The 19,753-nt window shown below is 39.9% G+C and overlaps 1 protein-coding gene across 3 annotated transcripts in view; it reads right to left on the minus strand.

The window, feature by feature from the left end:
• TTN (titin) overlaps window positions 1-19,753 on the minus strand; it is a 241,215-nt gene that overhangs the window by 8,907 nt on the left and 212,555 nt on the right. For all 3 annotated transcript variants that reach the window (XM_051787289.1, XM_051787288.1, XM_051787287.1), the window contains 31 exons: window positions 19,250-19,546; window positions 18,558-19,145; window positions 18,155-18,457; window positions 17,729-18,025; window positions 16,990-17,277; window positions 16,603-16,902; window positions 16,207-16,509; window positions 15,735-16,040; window positions 13,845-15,611; window positions 13,454-13,750; window positions 12,590-12,877; window positions 12,199-12,498; window positions 10,054-12,120; window positions 9,657-9,959; window positions 9,269-9,574; window positions 8,891-9,181; window positions 8,471-8,770; window positions 8,063-8,368; window positions 7,516-7,821; window positions 7,134-7,415; window positions 6,242-6,835; window positions 5,829-6,116; window positions 5,418-5,717; window positions 4,652-4,954; window positions 4,068-4,370; window positions 3,364-3,948; window positions 2,910-3,215; window positions 2,518-2,817; window positions 1,698-2,273; window positions 1,300-1,605; window positions 37-630 (listed from right to left, as the gene is read on the minus strand). In XM_051787289.1, the coding sequence (XP_051643249.1) occupies window positions 37-630; window positions 1,300-1,605; window positions 1,698-2,273; window positions 2,518-2,817; window positions 2,910-3,215; window positions 3,364-3,948; window positions 4,068-4,370; window positions 4,652-4,954; window positions 5,418-5,717; window positions 5,829-6,116; window positions 6,242-6,835; window positions 7,134-7,415; window positions 7,516-7,821; window positions 8,063-8,368; window positions 8,471-8,770; window positions 8,891-9,181; window positions 9,269-9,574; window positions 9,657-9,959; window positions 10,054-12,120; window positions 12,199-12,498; window positions 12,590-12,877; window positions 13,454-13,750; window positions 13,845-15,611; window positions 15,735-16,040; window positions 16,207-16,509; window positions 16,603-16,902; window positions 16,990-17,277; window positions 17,729-18,025; window positions 18,155-18,457; window positions 18,558-19,145; window positions 19,250-19,546 (13,950 nt within the window). The remainder of the gene's footprint in view (window positions 1-36; window positions 631-1,299; window positions 1,606-1,697; window positions 2,274-2,517; window positions 2,818-2,909; window positions 3,216-3,363; window positions 3,949-4,067; window positions 4,371-4,651; window positions 4,955-5,417; window positions 5,718-5,828; window positions 6,117-6,241; window positions 6,836-7,133; window positions 7,416-7,515; window positions 7,822-8,062; window positions 8,369-8,470; window positions 8,771-8,890; window positions 9,182-9,268; window positions 9,575-9,656; window positions 9,960-10,053; window positions 12,121-12,198; window positions 12,499-12,589; window positions 12,878-13,453; window positions 13,751-13,844; window positions 15,612-15,734; window positions 16,041-16,206; window positions 16,510-16,602; window positions 16,903-16,989; window positions 17,278-17,728; window positions 18,026-18,154; window positions 18,458-18,557; window positions 19,146-19,249; window positions 19,547-19,753) is intronic.

The raw sequence follows: 19,753 nt of genomic DNA on the forward strand, positions 1-19,753 counted from the left end.
TTAAAAGAATTTGTCTTATTAAGACTCTTCATTCACCTTCAACATCCAAAGAGGCAGTGCCAGACACAGATCCTCCTTGGTTGGTAGCTCTAACTTGATATACTGTGGCATCATCATCTGTTACATTTGTGATGATCAGCTGGTAATATCCACCCTTGAATTCCTGTATCTTGATCTTTTCCCCATCTGGCATGATTTCTTTGCCCTGTCTGTACCACTTGACAATTGGCTTAGGATGACCGGTGACTTTGCAGACAAACGTGGCATTAGCTTGAAATTTCACATTCAGATTCCTTAGTTCTTCCTTGAAATGTGGAGCTTTAATGGGTACATCAGATTTTGGAATGACTGGTTGGGATACCTCACTCCACTCACTTTCACCACCAAGGTTTTCACATTTTACACGGAACTCATATTCAAGACCTTCAATAAGATCTTTCACAGAGTAGACTGTTTCACGGATTTCATCTGTTGTTACAGAAATCCACTTGTTTTGTTTTTTCTCACGCTTCTCAAGATAATAAGTTCTTATCTTTGCACCACCATCACTTGCAGGTGGCTTCCATGAGACAACACAGGAATCCTTTGTGACAGCACTTGCTACTGGCTGGCCAGGTTGTCCTGGTTTTTCTGTAAAGAATAAAAAAATTCAAAAATTGAAGTGAGCTTGCCTTACTAATTACAGGGTGTGCTGGTTTTGGCTGGGGTAGAGTTAACTTTCTTCCCAGTGACTGGTATGGGGCTATATATTGGATTTGTGCTGAACACGGGGTTGATAATATAGAGGCGTTTTTGTTATTGCTGAGCAGGGCTTACACAGAGCCAAGGCCTTTTCTGCTTTCTGTGCTGCCACGCTGGCAAGGAAGTTGGGGGTGCATGGGAGGCTGGGAGGACACACAGCTGGGACAGGTGACACCAACTGACCACAGGGATATTCCAGACCATATGACACGCTCAGTATATAAAGTGGGGGGAAGAAGGAGGAAGGGCATGAGGTTTGGAGTGATGGCTTTGTCTTCCCAAGTAATGGGTATGTGTGATGGGGCCCTGCTATCTCGGAGATGGCTGAACACCTGCCTGCCCATGGGGAGCAGTGAGATGATGTCTTGTTTTGCTTTGCTTTGTTTGTGTGCGCAGCTTTTGCTTTCCCTATTCAACTGTCTTCATCTCAACCCACGAGTTCTCTAGCTTTTTACCCTTCCAGTTCTCTCCCTGATCCTGCTGGTGGGGGAGTGAGCAAGCAGCTGTGTGGGGCTTGGCTGCTGGCTTACAGAAATTGATACTTTGGCCTCTACTTACCAAATGGAGGCTTTATGAAAACCACTGATGAGACCTCCAGTGCTTCACTAATGCCATATGTATTCTGAGCAGAAACACGGAAATAATAGCCTGCATTTTCAGTTAGGTTAACAATTCTGCAGGTTGTGCCTGAAATGCTTGAAGATACAAGTTGCCATTCTGTTCCTTCCTTGGCTTCACGTTTCTCTATGATGTAATTGGTTATCATAGCACCTCCATCATCCTCTGGTGGTTTCCAGCTTATCACCACAGAATTCTTCAGTATAGACTCTATAACAATTGGCCCTGCTGGTTTATCTGGTTTATCTGTACAAGAAAAAGCACAACATTTTTAGTTCTTTTTCCAATCAATATTTGAGAAAATATTCCGCAAAAATACTGAAAATAAAATGAATTACCTTGTATTTCCACATTAAGTACAGTGTCAACCGTTCCAAATGTGTTACTGAGTTGTACTTTGTACTTCCCAGCATGAGTCTTGTGCTGGACATTCTTAATAGCAAGATGAGTATAATGTTCTGTGTTCTCAATAGTAACTGTTTCTGATCCTCTCAAAGGTTTGTTGCCATGGAACCAGGTTATTGCTGGTACTGGTCGGCCAATATACACAACGTGAAGGCGGAGGGTGCCACCTGCACCTGCGTAGTATTTCTCTTTCAATGGGAAGCCAGGATGGAACTGAGGAGGAGCCTGCAATAATAGTTTGCCACTAGTTTCAATTTCTCCGACATCATTGGTAGCCATACAAGTGTAGAGACCTTCATCCTCCTGTTCCTCTGTCATTACTGTCAGTGTATGATTGCGTCCATCAGATGACATTTTGTATTTTCGGCTTTGCACCAGTTCTTTGCCAAAGCGGTACCATTTAATATCAGGCAAAGGTCTCCCAACAATCTGGCATGTCAGCTGAGCCGCCTCACCCAGTTTAGTTGTAACGTCCTGCATTTCTTTTCTGATGGCAGGTGCTTCTCCAGCTATGACAAAGACAATTATGAAAATAATGATGATTATTATGACATTTTCCTCTCATACTGTATTACTGGAAATTAATTTTCATTTATACTTGTTCCTCTAAAACCTGAAAGACTGTTCTTTAGAACAGTCATGTTGGCAAATGACATGTAAAACAAATAGGCAGCATGTTAAATGCAGCACCATGGTTTATGACAGCAAATCACAACAATATCACAGCAAATGTGACAATATGTTTTTGCTTACATGTTAATTTAGTTTTCACTGCCATAGCAGTCCTGCGCGGTCTGCTGAGGCCAGTCTGATTTTCTGCGAAAACACGGAACTCATATTCTGTAGCCTCTAGTAAACCTCCTACTGTAAACTGCCTGTCCTTGATGCGTTCCTTATTGCATTTTTTCCAGGTGCTTTCTCCAGACTGGCGATATTCAACCCAGTAGCCAAGGATCTCTTTCCCACCATCACTTTCAGGTCGTTCCCATTCTAATGTAATGCTGTCCTTAGATATAGAAGTGATCTCAATTTCTCCAGGTTGGCTTGGTTTGTCTGAAAATTAAAAGAGATACAGAAAATAAATTCCTCTCTAAATGCCACAAAGTTGCCCTTCACAAGATCTGTTAATGCAGACATTTTCTTACCAAATGGATCCTTGCATACAACTGGTTCAGAAGCAGGACTTGCTTCACTTTCACCAATGTCGTTTTGAGCAATGATACGGAATTGATATTCAGCATCTGGAACAAGTCCTGTGACTGTGTACATTGTAGTGGTAATCTGTGTCTTATTATGCCGGACCCATTTTTCTGTAGATGTCTCTTTACGTTCAATGTAGTAGCCAGTTACACGAGAACCACCATCATCTTTAGGTCTGGACCAGGACAAGTTGACAGAACTCTTTGTAACATCAAGCACTTCAGGTGGGTTGTTTGGAGGCTCTGGAGGATCTATGAATAATAATAGCAAAAATAATGGAAATAATAGTGACATAGCATTAAAACTTTTGTATATATTATTGTACTTTTAGATCATAATGTAGTAACTAATTTTCTATTTTTTTTAATTTTTTTTTTTTAAATCTAAGAGGGAACTTACTTAGAGGTGTCTTTGGTACTGCTGGTTCTTCAGATTTGAGAGATTTGCTAATACCGAAATGGTTTTCAGCAGAAACACGGAAGTGATATTCCACATTTTCTTTGAGCCCTTTCACCACCAGTGATGTCCCTTTCACTCTGGAGTCAACAGTGTACCAGGCAGTCTTCGGTACTTCTCTTCTCTCAACAATGTAACCTAGGATATCTGCACCACCGTCATCTGTAGGAGGTCTCCAGCTTACTCTGACAGAACGAGCTTGTATATCATCATACTCCAGTGGCCCTTCTGGTGGATTCGGAATGCCAATCACTCTAACTTTAATATACACAGCTTTTTTGCCACACTTGTTTTCAAGTGACAAATCATAGGTTCCTGAATCTTCTCTTTCTGCATCTTTGATCACAAGTTCTGTGTGAGTCTCAGAAGTTGCAATCATGGCCCTCTTGCTGATGTCTTGTCCTTCTTTTGTCCATTTGCATACTGGGATGGGCTTACCCTTAATGGGTATTGTAAGCCTGATTACTCCACCTTGTCTCACCATGAGACCTTCTTGGTATTTTTCATCAAGTTCATAGTCAGGATATTCTGTAAACAAAATTAAGATGTCATGTTATGTCTGTTTTACAGATGATAGCATACTTGTCTTAGGCAAATATTTTTTTTAGGACAACTTTCAACAGAAGCTAAGGCTTGAAGTATCTTACCAAGCATTTCTGTTATTTTGACTGTTCCTGGCACTTCAGCAGGTTCTCCTGGCCCACCAGCATTACAGGCTAGCACACGGAATCTGTACTCTGCACCCTGGGGAAGATGTGTCAAGGTGTATTCACGAATCTTGGTTGGTGTAGTGTTGCATTTGGTCCATTCAAATTGATCAACCTTCTGCATCTCAATTAAGTAGCCAGTAACTTTAGAACCACCTTCATCTTCTGGTGGACTCCAGGCCAGGGAGACAGATGTTCTTGTAGTATCAGTGACTCTGGGATTCTGAGGTTTACCTGGAGGAGCTGGAAGAGAAGATCAGATAGGGTGTAATTTTTTTAATGAATATTTAAAAGATTAAGCAAATGCTAACTTGCAACATATGATCTGTAATAAGTCTATAGTCTATTTATATAGGAAGAATTTGAATGAAAGATTTTCACTAATATTTTCTCTGTTTTCTCCAGTCAGAATCTCATTTATTAATACATCCAGATAAATTTCTGAATGAGAAAAAAAGAGTAAATTTTACTACTGTCATTCCTTTTTGCCATAATGTGCTTAATGTATGTAGTAAAGTACTTACCAATTGGATCTCTGGCAACAGCAGACTTGGAAGGACGGCTGGGTTTCCCAGTGCCTCTGGCATTGATTGCTGTGACTCGGTGTTCATATTCCAGTCCTTCGACCAACCCAGTGGAGCGGTAACGAGTCATAGTAACTGGGACTTTATTTACACGGATCCATCTATCTGCTCTAACTTCTTTGCGTTCCACAATATAACCAGTGATCTGTGAGTCACCATCATCTTCTGGAGGATACCAAGTTAATGTCATGCCATCTCGAGAGATATCAAACACTTCTGGAGTGCCAGGAGGACCAGGAATACCTGTAAAACAGGACACAGAATTAGTGAAGAAATCAAATGATTCTATGCATTAGTAATGTGCAATGTATTGTGAATGACAATATAATATCAATGTCCTGTCAAACTCTTTTTATCAGCAGATATCTAAGTACTTTACAAATTAGGTCGGCAAAATACTCTTGGCTTTGTAATGGGGTAAAGCAATTTTTCAAGACTATTAGTAGACTTGAGCAGAAAATCCAAGTTTACGATTCACATTGTGTGCAGTTCATCTGCAATACCTACATAGATTTATGGATGGCATTTTTCCCCAGAAATGAAACAAGATTATTGTGCATCATAATGTACCATTTTACTTGGCAAAAGGAAGTAGTAACATTCAGAAAAATCTAATCTATGCATGGGTACATAAGCCCATTTAAATATATATTTATATTTTTAAATATAAATAAACAAAAGAGAATAAACAAAATTTCTGACTTACGGATTCTGCTCTTGCATTCTATAATTTCAGACTGTAGGTAAGATCCGATTCCAAAGCGGTTTGTAGCAGCCACACGGAACACATATTCTGCACCTTCAACAAGTCTGGTGAACTTAAATGTTGTCCTGGTTACTGACTCTGAAACTGGCAGCCATCCAGGACGGTGAGCATCACGCTGTTCTACCACATATCCACTAAGGGCAGCTCCACCATCCAGCTCAGGTGGGTCCCAGGAGATGGTTACATAATTTGAATCAACTTCGTCAATTCGGATAGGTCCAACAGGTGGTCCAGGTTTGTCTAGGAAATAAAAAAGAAAATTAAAAAACAAGTGGAAAAAAGGAATCATATTGCTCATGTAAAAGCTCAAATGGAAAAAGATCATGGACAATTATTTTCATTAATTCTTACCAAGGATTATAACCTTTAGTGTATCAGTAACTGTTCCAGTTGTGTTCTTCAGTTCAAGCATATAGTCTCCAGTGTCATGTATGGTGGTCTCACGCACAGTTAATTTAGTCATTTTAGCAACAGTCTCCATTTTGATGCGTTCTGATTCTTTTAGTTTAGAACCAGCAAAGAACCAAGATGCAGTTGGAGGTGGTCGTCCTTCAATTGGAATGGCTAACTCAATGGGCTTGCCAGCAGGTACATGAATTGTCTTCTGAGGTATTCCAGCAAAGTCAATTGTTGGCAGAACTAAGGAAAGAAATTAATTGATATTAAATTGATTGATATTTAATTGATTTTAAAGACCTGTTTTATAAATATCACACTCACTTCATGTAAGCTTCACCCTGTTATTTGCAACAATGGACACCTACCTTTTTGGTCTTGGACTGTTACTGCTGTGACAGTCTCTCGTGGTTCTGACACGCCTTTCTGATTCTGTGCTCTAACCCTGAACAAGTACTGTTCTCCTTCATTGAGAGAGATAATTGTATGTTCGTAGACAGTAGGCTTCAGTGTCACTACCTTCAACCATCTTTCTGTTCCAGCTTTGCTGGCCTCAATAACATAGCCTGTCAATCTGCTGCCACCATCATGCAGTGGCTTCTCCCATGCAAGAGTAACAGTTGATTTAGTGGTGTCAATCACTTCGAGTTTTTGTGGTACCATGGGGACATCAGATACTAGTACTGCATCAGATGTTTCACAAGCTTCACCAATGCCATAAATATTTTCTGGCAGTACTCTGAAATAATACAAAGCTCCTTCTAGAAGTCCAGTGACTCTATAAAATGTTTTGCTGCATTTGGTAGTCACAGTCTTGTAAGCTCTCATGGAAGCTTCACGTTTCTCGATTATGTAATTGTTGACTGGGGCTCCACCGTCAATGTTTGGAATATCCCAAGTAAGTGTCACAGAATCTTTTGATGCTTCCTTAACTTTTACTGAAGATGGTGGACCAGGTGTATCTAAAACAAAAAACAACAACAAACAAACATTTTTTTTTCTTTTGGATCCTTTCACTTTACAGTCAATGACTGCTTCTGCATAAAAGGAATGCTTGGATTTGATTCATAAACTAGCACAGCTTCAGACACTATGTATTTTCCTTTGGTTTAGATTGTTTCTCTGACTTCTCAAACATGTTATTTAAACTTCTCATGTTATTTAAACTGCAAACTTCCTTTGGAATTGAATGACACTTATTCCTGAGTAATGAGCATGAAGAGTGGTGGAATGCCCACATACAAACGTAGCAGTACTTACCATATACTTTCACAGAAATAGTTGCAGATTTTTTTCCAGATTGATTTTCAGCCTCAATGATGTATTTTCCAGCGTCATATCGATTAACTTTATCCACAATAAGCAGAGTGTAGCTGTCTGTAGTATCAATAATAGCTCGACTTACAAGGTCAACACCCTGCTTGCTCCATGTGATTACGGGAGCAGGTCTGCCAGATACAGAGACCATTAGGCGGAGGGAACCACCAGCTCTAACTGTAACTGTCTTCTTCAGATCATCAGCAAGCTCAAGCTCAGGTATTTCTGATGAAGGGTATAAGAAACATGGAATTAATTATTCTTTTAATAGTTCTAGAGGAAAATATAGTTATTCCGCAAAATAGACAGTAAGTTTTCAAATTACCTATTCTTTCCACAGGTTCTATTTCTGCTGATGATTCACTAAATTCACTCATACCATTCACATTTGTAGCAGCAACTCTGAATTGGTATTTCTGGTTTGTTTTAAGACCAGTCACGGTGAACTCAGCATTCCTCAGAGTAGCGGTTGTATGTGGTCGATACCACTGTTCACTACCTTCTTCTTTCATCTCAAGAACATAGCCTAAGATGTCAGCACCACCATCATATGTGGGCTTTGACCATGCTAAACTTATGCTGTGCTTAGTAGTATCCACAACTCTTGGAACTGAAGGTGATGCAGGAGTATCTTTGAAAAAGAAGAAAATGCATTTCACACTAGAGCAGATAACATTTTACAGTCAAAAATTATTTCCAAACAGCTAAATCTGGGAAATGTATTTAAGATGAAGTATAACTCTTTTAAAGTTTATTCTAATACTAGCTAGTTCAGTGACTTTATATGTGGTTATGGGCTTCTTAGTTGAAGTGTCAATGTGAGTTTATACTCCATTATTATAAATAAATATTAAAATATTTATATAACTTACATGTTGGTTCTTTACATAACATGTACTGTGAAGCTTCACTAGGTTCACTGTTTCCAGCAGCATTCACTGCAGTGACACGGAATTGGTACTGGCACCCTTCCATGAGACCAGTGACTTTCAGTCTGGTATCATAAATGGTGTAATCTCTGTTCACTCGTGTCCAGCGCAGACTTTTCCTTTCACGTTTGTCCACAAGATAGTCCTTAATCTCACTGCCACCATCTGATTCTGGTTTTGACCACTGAATAATGATATGTTCCTTGCCAACGGTCACTTCTTCAGGAGCACCAGGTTGTGTTGGAATAGCTATTTTTTTTAAAGGTGAAAAAAAATGTTATTTAGCACATTGTTTATCTATGAGAACTATTCCACAAATTCTGATGCTGAATGGAAGGTAGTAACACTCACTGAAAGCATTCCTGGCAATCACGGGTTCTGATTCAAGTGGAACACCTGGTCCATATTTGTTGACAGCTCTCACACGGAAGATGTATTCATTATTTTTAATAAGTTTTGTTACCACAGTGGATAATGTCTGGCATTCAGCCTCAACAATAACCCAGTGAAGTCTGCTGGTTTCACGCCTTTCTATGATATAGTGAGTGATTTCTGCACCTCCATCTTCCTCAGGAATGTTCCATGTCAGAGTACATTTCTCTTCTGTTACTCTGCTAATCATGATTTTGCCTGCACATGGACCTGGTGAATCTGCGTAGGGATCAAAATAAGTGTTGTAATCAGTGCCTGAGGAAAAGCATCTCATTCTTATTTAAAAGAATGTGGTTTTTTTAGTATACTAAGTATGAATATTAATCATGGGATACATACCAAGCACTTTGACAAGAACGGAAAGTTGTTTCATTCCACTGGCATTTTTAACTGTTAGAGTATATTTTCCACTATCACTTCTGTCACAGAACTTGATAATTGCAATAGCTCGTTTGCTGGTGTATTGCAGAGATATCTTTTCACATAGGTCCAGTTCCCTGTCACCTTTGGACCAGAAGACTTTTGGTTCTGGTTTCCCACCAACAGCTGCATCAAGAACAAGGTCCGATCCAGCCCTAATGCTCAAAACTTCTCCCTGCAGTCTGGCATCAAGTTCAGCCTTTGGTGGTGCTGGAAAGAGAGATTTGGGAAAAAATTACATGACAGTTTTAAAAATAGGACATTATTTTTTAATTGTTCCAAGTGAATATTCCTTACAGTATTCGTCTTTGCAAATGACAGCACCAGTTGATTCAGATCCTTTGCTAATCACACCAGCAGCATTCTTTGCTAGTACACGGAATTCATAGGCTTCATCTTCACCAAGAGCTGTCACAGTAAAGTAGTTTTCTGAGACAATGGTATAATTGCATTTCAGCCAGCGTCCATCACCAGATTCATTATATGGTTTGCGCTCTATAATATATCCGATAATTTTGCTTCCACCATCATAAAGTGGGGGTGACCAGCTCAGCGACACTGAAGATCTGGTCACATCTGTTACTTCTGGTCTTCCTGGTGGATCTGGAGGAGTAAAACAGAAAAAATGAGAAATGCAATTCTGTTTTAGCTTAAGTAACAATGTAACTCTAAAAGTAATACTTACCAACTGGATTTTGAGCCACTACAGGTCTGGAAGCTTCACTAGCTTTGCTAACACCTGCAGCATTTAGAGCATAGGTTCTGAACTGATATTCTAGGCCTTCCACCAACCCCGTGACTTTGTAGTTGCATTCACAGCAGGGCACTTTGTTCTCTTTCACCCAAAGGATGGTGTTGCGCTCCTTCTTTTCCACCCAATATCCAATGACTTTGCTGCCACCATCATGATAGGGTTCCTCCCAGCGAATGGCCATGGCAGTGGCAGATGCAGAATAGACTTCTGGCCTTGAAGGTGGGCTTGGTGGGACTAAACACAAAAAAAAGACAGGGAGGAAAATATTAGTGATTACAAATACTACAGTCAGAGGAAAAGAACAAATTTTGAGAAGTGTTTCACTTACCGAATGGATGCTCAGCAACTACTGTTTTTGATTCAAGCGGCTTGCTGACACCAAATCTATTTTCTGAGCTTACTCGGAAACTGTACTCTTGGTATTTTGTGAGATGGCTGACTTTAATCTGTGTTCGTTTCACACTGGAATTTACCAGCTGCCATGCTGTTGTGCCAGACTCACGTTTCTCTACAATGTAGTTTGTAATGTCACTGCCACCATCATCTTCAGGTTCTTTCCAGGTCAACACACAGGACTCAGCAGAGACAGATGATATTTCAATTGGGCCAGTGACAGGACCTGGTCTTCCTATGACTACCACCGTGACAGCAAATGTTTTCACACCAGCAGTGTTTTCAAGTGTAAGGTAGTATTTACCAGAGTCACCTCTCATACTGTCCTTTACAGTCAGTGTGGTTCTGTCTTTTGTTGTCTTGATAGTCACTCTCTCAGTTTCCTTCAGCTTCATCTCCTCAAGTTTCCATGTCACTTTTGGAGCTGGGCGCCCACTGATTGGTATATCAATCGTAAACGTGCTTCCAGCCTTGCATGTTATGAGCTGTCTGCTTATATCGCTGAGATCTGCTGTTGGTTCAATCTGTGGCTCCTTAACAATAACAGAAGAGAAAGCTTCTCTTGGCTCACTGTAGCCAGCATCATTTTTCGCCTTCACCCGGAACTCATATTCAGTGTTCTCCACAAGGCCTTCAACAGTGAAAGTAAGTTGCTTGGTTTGTCCAGCTCCAATCCAGGAGTCAGATCCTTTTTGTTTCATTTCAAGAAGGTATCCAGTAATACGGCTACCACCATCATGATCAGGCTTAAGCCAAGCTAAAATTACAGAAGATTTGGTGGTATCAACAATATCTAGTCTCTTAGGTGGAGCGGGTTCTTCCGTGGCTACAACCGGTTCTGTTAATTCACAGGGTTCACCTACACCATATTCATTTTCTGCTGATACTCGGTAGTAATATGGCACACCTTCTGCTAGATCTGTGACCTTAAAGATCTGTCGAGTGCATTTTGAATTCACTACTTGCCAGCTACGACGACTTGCTTCACGTTTTTCCACAACGTAGTGATGGATACGAGAACCTCCATCCAGAACAGGAGCATCCCACATTAAAGTAATAGATCCTCGAGTCACATCTTTAAATGTAATAGGACCTGGTGGACCAGGCGTGTCCAAAACCTTGACAGTAAATGTAACAGACTTACTTCCACTGTTGTTTTCCACAGTAAAGACATACTTGCCAGCATCATTTCTATTGCATTCCTCCACAGTCAATGTGCTGAAGGAATCAGTTGTTTGAATGTCAGCACGCAAGCTGAGATTAGCATCTGCTTTGGACCACACTGCAGTAGGAACAGGCCTTCCAGAGAAGGCAATAAATAGACGAATGCTTGCACCTGCTCTTACAATATGAGTCTGCTTGAAGTTTGCATCAATATCAATTTCGGGTGCAGAAAGCCTGTCCACAGTTTGGACTGAAGCAGGAATTTCACAACTCTCTCCTTTGCCAGCACCATTGACAGCACTGACTCTGAATTTATAGTGTTCTCCTGCCTCCAAATCAACAACGGTATATTTAGTAGCAATAACAGTCTCTGCATTGACTTTCTGCCATGATTCAAGGTCAGCTTTGCACATCTCAATGATGTACCCAATTATTTCCATGCCTCCATCAAAAACTGGCTTTGTCCACTCTAAGCTTACACTAGTCTTTGATGTATCTGTCACCTTTACCACATTAGGAGCACTTGGTGGGCTGACTGGTTCTCTACATTTAATCAGCTTTGAAACATCACTTGCAGGTCCAACTCCTGCAGCGTTTTCAGCCATGACATGGAACTCATACTCATTGCCTTCAATAAGGCCAGTTACTCTGTATCTGTTCTCTGTAATGGGCCTCTTACTGGATACTTTAACCCAGCGCATGCTCTTCTTTTCTCTCCTTTCAAGAATATACTCATTTATCTCGCTTCCACCATCTGACTCTGGTCTTGCCCATGTAAGTGTGATACTGTCTCCTGTTACGTTGGTAGGCTCTGGCGTTCCTGGTGCATCAGGGAGAGCTGAAAAAAGAAAAACATCATTAGAAAGACAAGATGGTAACTCCATAGATATTTGTGCAGAATGAGGTGGAAACTTACTGTAAGGTATTTGTGCAATAACTGGATCAGACTCCAGTGGTCTGCCAACTCCAAATTTGTTCACTGCAGAGATGCGGAACTGGTACTCATTGCCCTTAATTAATTTAAGTGCTGTGTAGCTGCAAGCTTCACATTTATCTTCAACTAATGCCCAAGCAATCCTGCTGGTTTCACGTTTTTCAATTATGTAGTGAGAAATAGAAGCACAACCATCATTAGCTGGAGGCTCCCACCATAATGTGACTTTTTCTCCAGTGATGTTTGTGAATCGTATTGGTCCACCAACTTTTCCTGGTGCGTCTGCAATATTAAAGGTTCAGAGTTATAACTTGCTGACATTAGAATAAAATACTATTTAAAAAAAGCACGCTGTAAGTGTTTGGTGCAGTACCTTGTACTCTGATGGTAATATCTTCTCGTTTAGTGCCTGATGCATTTTTGGCTTCTACTGTGTACACTCCACGATGATCCCGGATAGCATCTCTAATGAAGATTGTACTGTATCCAATAGCTGTAGTTATTTCTATATTCATTGTTTTCTGTATCTCTTTACCATCCTTAAACCATGTCACTTTAGGTACTGGACGTCCTCTGATTAGAGCTTTAACTCTAATGCTCTCTCCAGCTTTAACAGTAAGGCCTTCAAAGTGCTCAGCACCAAATTCAATTGTTGGAGCAACTAAAAAAGGAAAATATAATTCAATTTCCACATAGCAAAGTATTTTTCTGGATACTCTTCTAAATGTACTAATTGTAAAAGCTTGTAATATATGTAGAATTCTTTCACTTAGAAAATGGCATTCTCTAAATAGCAGTTATTATACGAACTATATACTTATTTTTCCTGTAAGCACCCTTAAGTACATCATATTAATCATAGATGAAAGACTCTCTTCATACGTGCTGTTAATGGTATGCCAAGCTACCTGAGGCACATTTCAGTTTCTGAATTATTCGGTTCATCAGAATATTACAGTTTATGCTTTCTTTCCAATTTTGCTGCTGCTACTTCTGCTTATCCAAGAGAAATGTAGAGTGCCATGCCTTTCAGCAATTGATTATGTATGTCTGCCAGATTTGGGTATTTAATTTAGACCTTCCCATCTTGGAGGACAAACATAAATGTTCTGAATTGAATGGAAGGATCTCAGTAACAAATTCTTTGCCCCTTGGCTTCCCATTTCCCGTCGGTACAGCCAGAAACTCTATCTGGTTGCAGTACCCAAATACAAGCATATTAAGAAATAATTCTTACCGTTTTCATCTCTGGTCATGATATAGCCTGAAGACTGTGAAGGCGGGCTGATTGTACCAACGGCATTTCTTGCAAGCACTCTGAATTCATATCGGTCACCTGCATTGAGTCCCGTAACCGTATATTGGCATTCACTGACATCAGTAAAGTTACACCTAAGCCAACGGTCTTTACTTCCTTGCCGTTTCTCAATGCTGTAAGCCACAATCTTACTGCCTCCATCACGCAGTGGGGGGGTCCATTTGAGGGTGATTGTTTCCCTAGTGACATCTATGTAATCAGGAGTACCAGGCGGGTCTGAAAGGAAAATAATGAAGATTTATTTTTATTACTGCTCACCATAGTTTACAAGAATAGAATTTTCTTGGATGAGTGATTGATCTTCACTTACCCACTGGAGAGACTGCCAAAGTAAATTTGCTTGGCTCGCTAGCTCGGCTTAGACCTGCAGCGTTTTCAGCATATACTTGGAACTGGTAATCCAGGCCCTCAAGCAGTCCAGTAATCCTGTATTCTCTGCTAGATATTAATGCAACATTAACCTTCTGCCACAAAATACTGTTTCTTTCCTTCTTTTCAACGTGGTATCCAATGATCTCTGAACCACCATCATAAGCAGGAGCATCCCAAGATATGGTCATTCCATCAGCGGTTATATTGTATACAACAGGCTTGCCTGGGGCACCTGGTGGTCTAAACTGATGCTTTGCCACAACATCTGCTGAGACAAGAGGTGGGCTCACTCCGTATCTGTTTTCTGCACGCACTCTAAACTGATATTCAGTGTCCTTAACAAGGTTTGGCACTTTGAAGGTTGTTCTTGCAGCACTTGAACACACCAGCTTCCAGTTCATTTGTGAGGTTTCTCTCTTCTCAATACTGTATCCAGTAATTTCTCCTCCCCCATCATCCTCGGGAGCTTCCCATGACAAAACTACACTATCTGCTTTGATTTCATCTAGTCTTAAAGGTGCTTTTGGCTTAGATGGAGGACCAAGAGTGATAACAGTAAATGTGAATGATTTTCTGCAGACTACATTATCAAGAATTAAAGTGTATTTGCCACCATGCTCCTTTTTCACATTCTTGATGCTTAAGCTTATCTTGTTTTCAGTTTTCTTGAAACGAAGTTGTTCTGTTTCTTTAAGAGGGAGGTTGTCCTTGAGCCAGCTCATTGATGGCTTAGGTTTACCTTTATAGGGCAATTCAGTGTGCAGGTTATGTCCAATTCTTACTGCAATCTGTCCTCCAGGAATATCAGAAAGGTCAGCCTCAGGTGTTATTATAAGTTCCTTCACTGTAATGGGTCCAACAGTCACAGAGTCACTCTTGCCTTTTTCATTTTTAGCAAAGACTCTGAATTCCATGACAGAAAGCTCTTTAAGTTTTTCAGCTACAAATTCACAACTCTTGCTTGTGCCTGCATATGTCCATTCTTTCTCTTCCTGAAGTTTCTTCTCAATAACATAGTCTGATATAATGCTACCACCATCATAGTCTGGTTTGCTCCACTGCAATGTAACAGAACTCTTTGTAGAATCTTTCATTGCTAGGTCTTTTACAGGTCCAGGTACATCTGCAGCTTTCACTGGTTCAGATGTCTCACAAGGTTCACCCAGTCCAATTTCATTTTCAGCAAGAACACGGAAGAAGAATGAAGTCTTCTCTGACAGGTTAGTTAGTTTAAAGGTGGTATTAGAACATTTTGTTGCAACAGTTGACCAGGCCCTCTTTGTAGCATCTCTTTTTTCAACAACATAATTTGTTATTTCAGAACCACCATTAATAAGAGGTGGCTCCCATACCAGTGTAACTGTGCCACGAGAAACATGCTTAAGCTGCAGCTTCTGGCAAGCAGAAGGTGTGTCAAGTACTTTTACATTCACAAATGATGATTTTGCTTCTCCAACTCCATTTTCAATTGTAAGAACATATTTTCCTGTATCATTTCGGGTAACTTGAGGAATAATAAGTAATGTAGATGATTCTGTGTTCTGAATTATATATCTTTCATCAGTTCCAAGATTCTTGTCACCCTTTCTCCATGTGACTGTTGGAGGAGGCCTTCCTTTAAATGGAATCGTTATTTCCACATCTTCACCTGCTTTAGCAACAATAGATGTCCGGAGAGCAACATCCAGATCAATCTCTGGTGCCACTGTGGAGATAAATAAAAATCAATAATGCCTGCTTGCAATGTAAAATAAGAAATGCTTTGAAAAAAACTACAAACAACCAAAACCCCCACAGAAAAATGATAAATCACTAAAAAGTACAGTACCAAGAATATCTTTAGCTTGAACGGGTTCCATCATTTCAATAGGCTCTCCTTGTCCAGCACAATTCATAGCAGACACACGGAAATAATAATTAACACTTGGCTGAAGGTGTGATACAACATACTCAGTTGTTCTCACTTCTCCCTTAGTACTGACTACAGTCCATTCTTGCTCTTCGCCTTCCCTTTTCTCCACCACATAGCTGGTAACTGGACTTCCTCCATCGTAAGTAGGTTTAATCCAGCCAAGGGTGACAGATGTCTTGGTTGTATCCACGACCTTCAGCTTTGTTGGTGAGCCTGGCTTATCTGTAAATGATAATTAAGGGGAAAAAACACCAATCAGAATCCATATTTATAATTAATCATAAAGAGGAAGAAAATATGCCCTCCATTACATTGGTGCAATCCCACACTAATTGCTCATTGTTCATGGATTTCTAACCAATCGGAAATACTGCATGTTGTATCTTACCAATAGGATCTGCAGCTTTGTAGAAGTCAGAAGCTTCAGAGAACGGACCTTGTCCAGCTGCATTGATAGCACAAACTCGGAAATGATATTCGCTGTTTTCAGTCAGACCTGTTACTTTCTGTCTGGTGTCTCGAATACTTTCTTTAGTAACCTTGAACCAACTCAGACTCTTCTTGTCACGCTTCTCAAGAAAATATCCTGATATTTCACTGCCTCCATCAACTGTGGGCCTATTCCAGACAACGGTCATAGAATTCTTGGTTATCTTTGTGACTTCTGGTACACTAGGTGGTCCAGGTGTAACTGATTAAAAAATTACATGTCAGTAGATTAGTACTAGTTACCAATAATACACAAGACAATTCAGTGGTGTAAGTTATTTTATATGTTTCTTACCAAATGAATTTTTGGCTATAACAGGTTCAGATTCAAGTGGATCACCAATTCCAAACTTGTTCACACCGCGGACACGGAACAAATATTCATTTCCTTTGATGAGTTTTGTTGTAGTTATGATACATCCCTCCAGTTTTTCAGAAATTAAAGACCAAACAACCCGACTTGTCTCCCGCTTTTCAACAACATAGTGTGTTACAGGTGCACCACCATCATCTGCTGGTGGGTCCCACATTATTGTAATCTTTTCAGCAGTGACTGTCTTAAACTGTATAGGTCCAGTTGGAGGTCCTGGCTTGTCTGTGAAAGGCAGAAGAAAGAAGATGTTAAGTATTTATTACTGAGGTATTGTGTAATAGTAAAATACAGTCGCATCTCAAGACATACCAAGTATCTGTAGTCTAATGTGGGCAGATGCTGAACCCATGGCATTCTTTAGTTTTAATTCATAGGTGCCACTGTTGAGTCGATTTGCATCCTTGATGAGTATAGAAGCAAATTCTGTTGTGTTTTCAAAAGACACTAGTGCACTGGTTTGTACCTCGTTGCCATTTTTGAACCATTCAATTGTGGGTATAGGCTTGCCTGAGATGCCTAATTTTAGCCTAACTGAAGTTCCTGCTTTGTATTTCACCACTTCTGTATATTCTGGTGGCACATCAATTTCAGGTGCACCTTAAGAAAAAATAAGAATAAGTTAAAAATATGCTTATTTTAGCCCTGTATTTAATAAAACACTAAAATAATAGTACTTTATTTAAGATAATATTTACAGGCATTTGATAAATACAGATCAAATATAGCATATATAAGTTAAATTATAAACCTAGAACAAGTTAGAACCAACACAAGACAATCACATGTATAAATATAATCACTTCGGCCATGGGGCATGGGCAGACTTCTGTTGCTCCTAGAATAGATACCATAAGACTTTAAAATGCAGATATAGCCAAAGATGTTCATTGCAATCATGCCCAAATGCTCACAGTCATTCAAGCTTCTTGAATCAATCACTGTAAACTAGCCTTCCATATTTAAAAGACTATGGATCTACAAAACAGTACTGCCTTTAACCTTTCTAGTACCACAAAATGATACCATTATATCATTGCAAAACACTTACCATATGTATCAACGCATGTGATAGGACCCACAACATCTGAGGGATTACTGATGGAACCAACGGCATTCTTAGCAAAGACACGGAATTCATACCGGGAATTCTGTGTCAGACCAGATACTGTGAACTGAGTCTCAATAACATTGGTGAAGCTTGCTTTTGTCCATCTGCCATCTGGAAGATCACGTTTTTCTACAATGTATCCAGTGATCTTGCTACCACCATCAAATGCTGGTTTCTGCCAGGAGAGAGTGATAGCAGTCTTGGAAATATCTGAGACACGGACATTTCTTGGTGGTTCTGCAGTAGGAAACATAAGAATATTGCCAATGAATAACAGCTGGTTTGAATATTGGCTTACTGCACAGAACAGACTATTATAGGGAAAACAAAACGGTTGGGCTTCTTTATTTTCTAGAGAATACATACCACAAGCATCAATTGCAAGGACTGGATCAGAAGGACGACTTGCTTTTCCAATGCCAGCTGCATTTTCTGCATAAACTCTAAATTCATAGATAAGGCCAGCGCTGATGGTGGTGACTTTGAAATGAGTGGTGCGAATAAGGGTCTTGTTAGCCTTCTGCCATAATATGCTATTCCTGTCTTTCATTTCCAGGTGGTATCCAATGATAGCATTGCCACCATTAGTGACTGGTTCATGCCATCCAACAGTAATACTCTCTCGGGTGACATTAGTGACCCATGGTGTAGAAGGAGGGCCAGGGGTAGCTGATGATATCAAAAGAAGTGGTTAATTGTTAATAAAATTACATTTTCAACATCAGAGCATTAAAACATCAACTTATACCACAAGAAGCATGTTACTCACTGTAAGGAAGCTTGACAACCACACACTGTGAGTCTATGTGATCACTGATGCCAAAGCGGTTCTCAGCTTTGATGCGGAATTGGTATTCTTCTCCTGTCGTGAGCCTCATAACTTTGATAACTGTTCTAGCAACAGTTGCAGACACTTCAGACCAAGCTGCAGTACTTGTTTCTCTTTTCAGTACAATATAGTTGGTAACTTGACTTCCACCATCATAAGCTGGTGGTTGCCACCTGAGTGTTACACTCTCTTCAGTGACATCGCTAAGGACAACAGGACCAACAGGAGGACCAGGTCTATCCAGTACAACAATATTAACAAATGATTTTGTGGTGCCACTTGAATTGGCAGCAGTAATGTCATATCTGCCAGCATCAGCAGCCACACTTTCTTTAAGGTTAATGACGAGACTTTCTGCAGTGGTTTCTGTGTGAAATCTCATAGTGGGTTTCAGTGGAACACCATCTCTAGACAATGTCACCTTTGGCAATGGTTTTCCAGAAACTGGAATTTCAACTTTCAGGTTTGATCCTGATCTAACATATACAGTGTTATGCGGGAAGCCTTTCATGTCAATCTCAGGAGATTCTGAAAAAGAAAACAGTTTCAAACCATTAAAAAATGTTCTGTCTTTTAAAATATGAATGCAATTGAATGTGTATCAACTTTTGTTCTCATGTCAGGAAGCATACCTAATTGTTCTTTAACTGTAACAGGAAGTAGTAGTTCCTTAGGATCACTTAAACCAGCTTGGTTTTCTGCATACACTCTGAAGAAATAGTCAGTGTTCTCCTTAAGACCATGGACAACATGATGAGTTGTCTTTACAACTGCACACTTAACCCATTTTTGCTGTCCTTTCTCCAGAGCTTCAATGAGGTAGCTCACAATTCTGCTTCCGCCATCATGTTCTGGTTTTAGCCATGAAAGAGAAACGCTGTCCTTTGTGACATTTGTTACTCCTAGTTTTTCTGGTGGGCTGGGTTTTTCTGAGAAAAAAAATGCAACAGGTTAAACAATATAGAAAGTATTTACTTTTTATATTAGTAATTACACAGGAATGCCATCTGGTTCAAATTTATATATTTTACAAATTTGTGTATTAGAAATACTTTAAGTAGAATGCAAACAGAATTTAAAATTCAAGCTATTATTTATCCCTTTTTCATTTGTTAAACCACAGACAAACCTACCAA

Source organism: Manacus candei, unplaced genomic scaffold (genome assembly GCF_025592945.1).
Source record: "Manacus candei isolate 608988 ecotype Guabito, Panama unplaced genomic scaffold, ASM2559294v1 h1tg000023l, whole genome shotgun sequence".
Lineage (NCBI taxonomy): Eukaryota > Metazoa > Chordata > Aves > Passeriformes > Pipridae > Manacus > Manacus candei.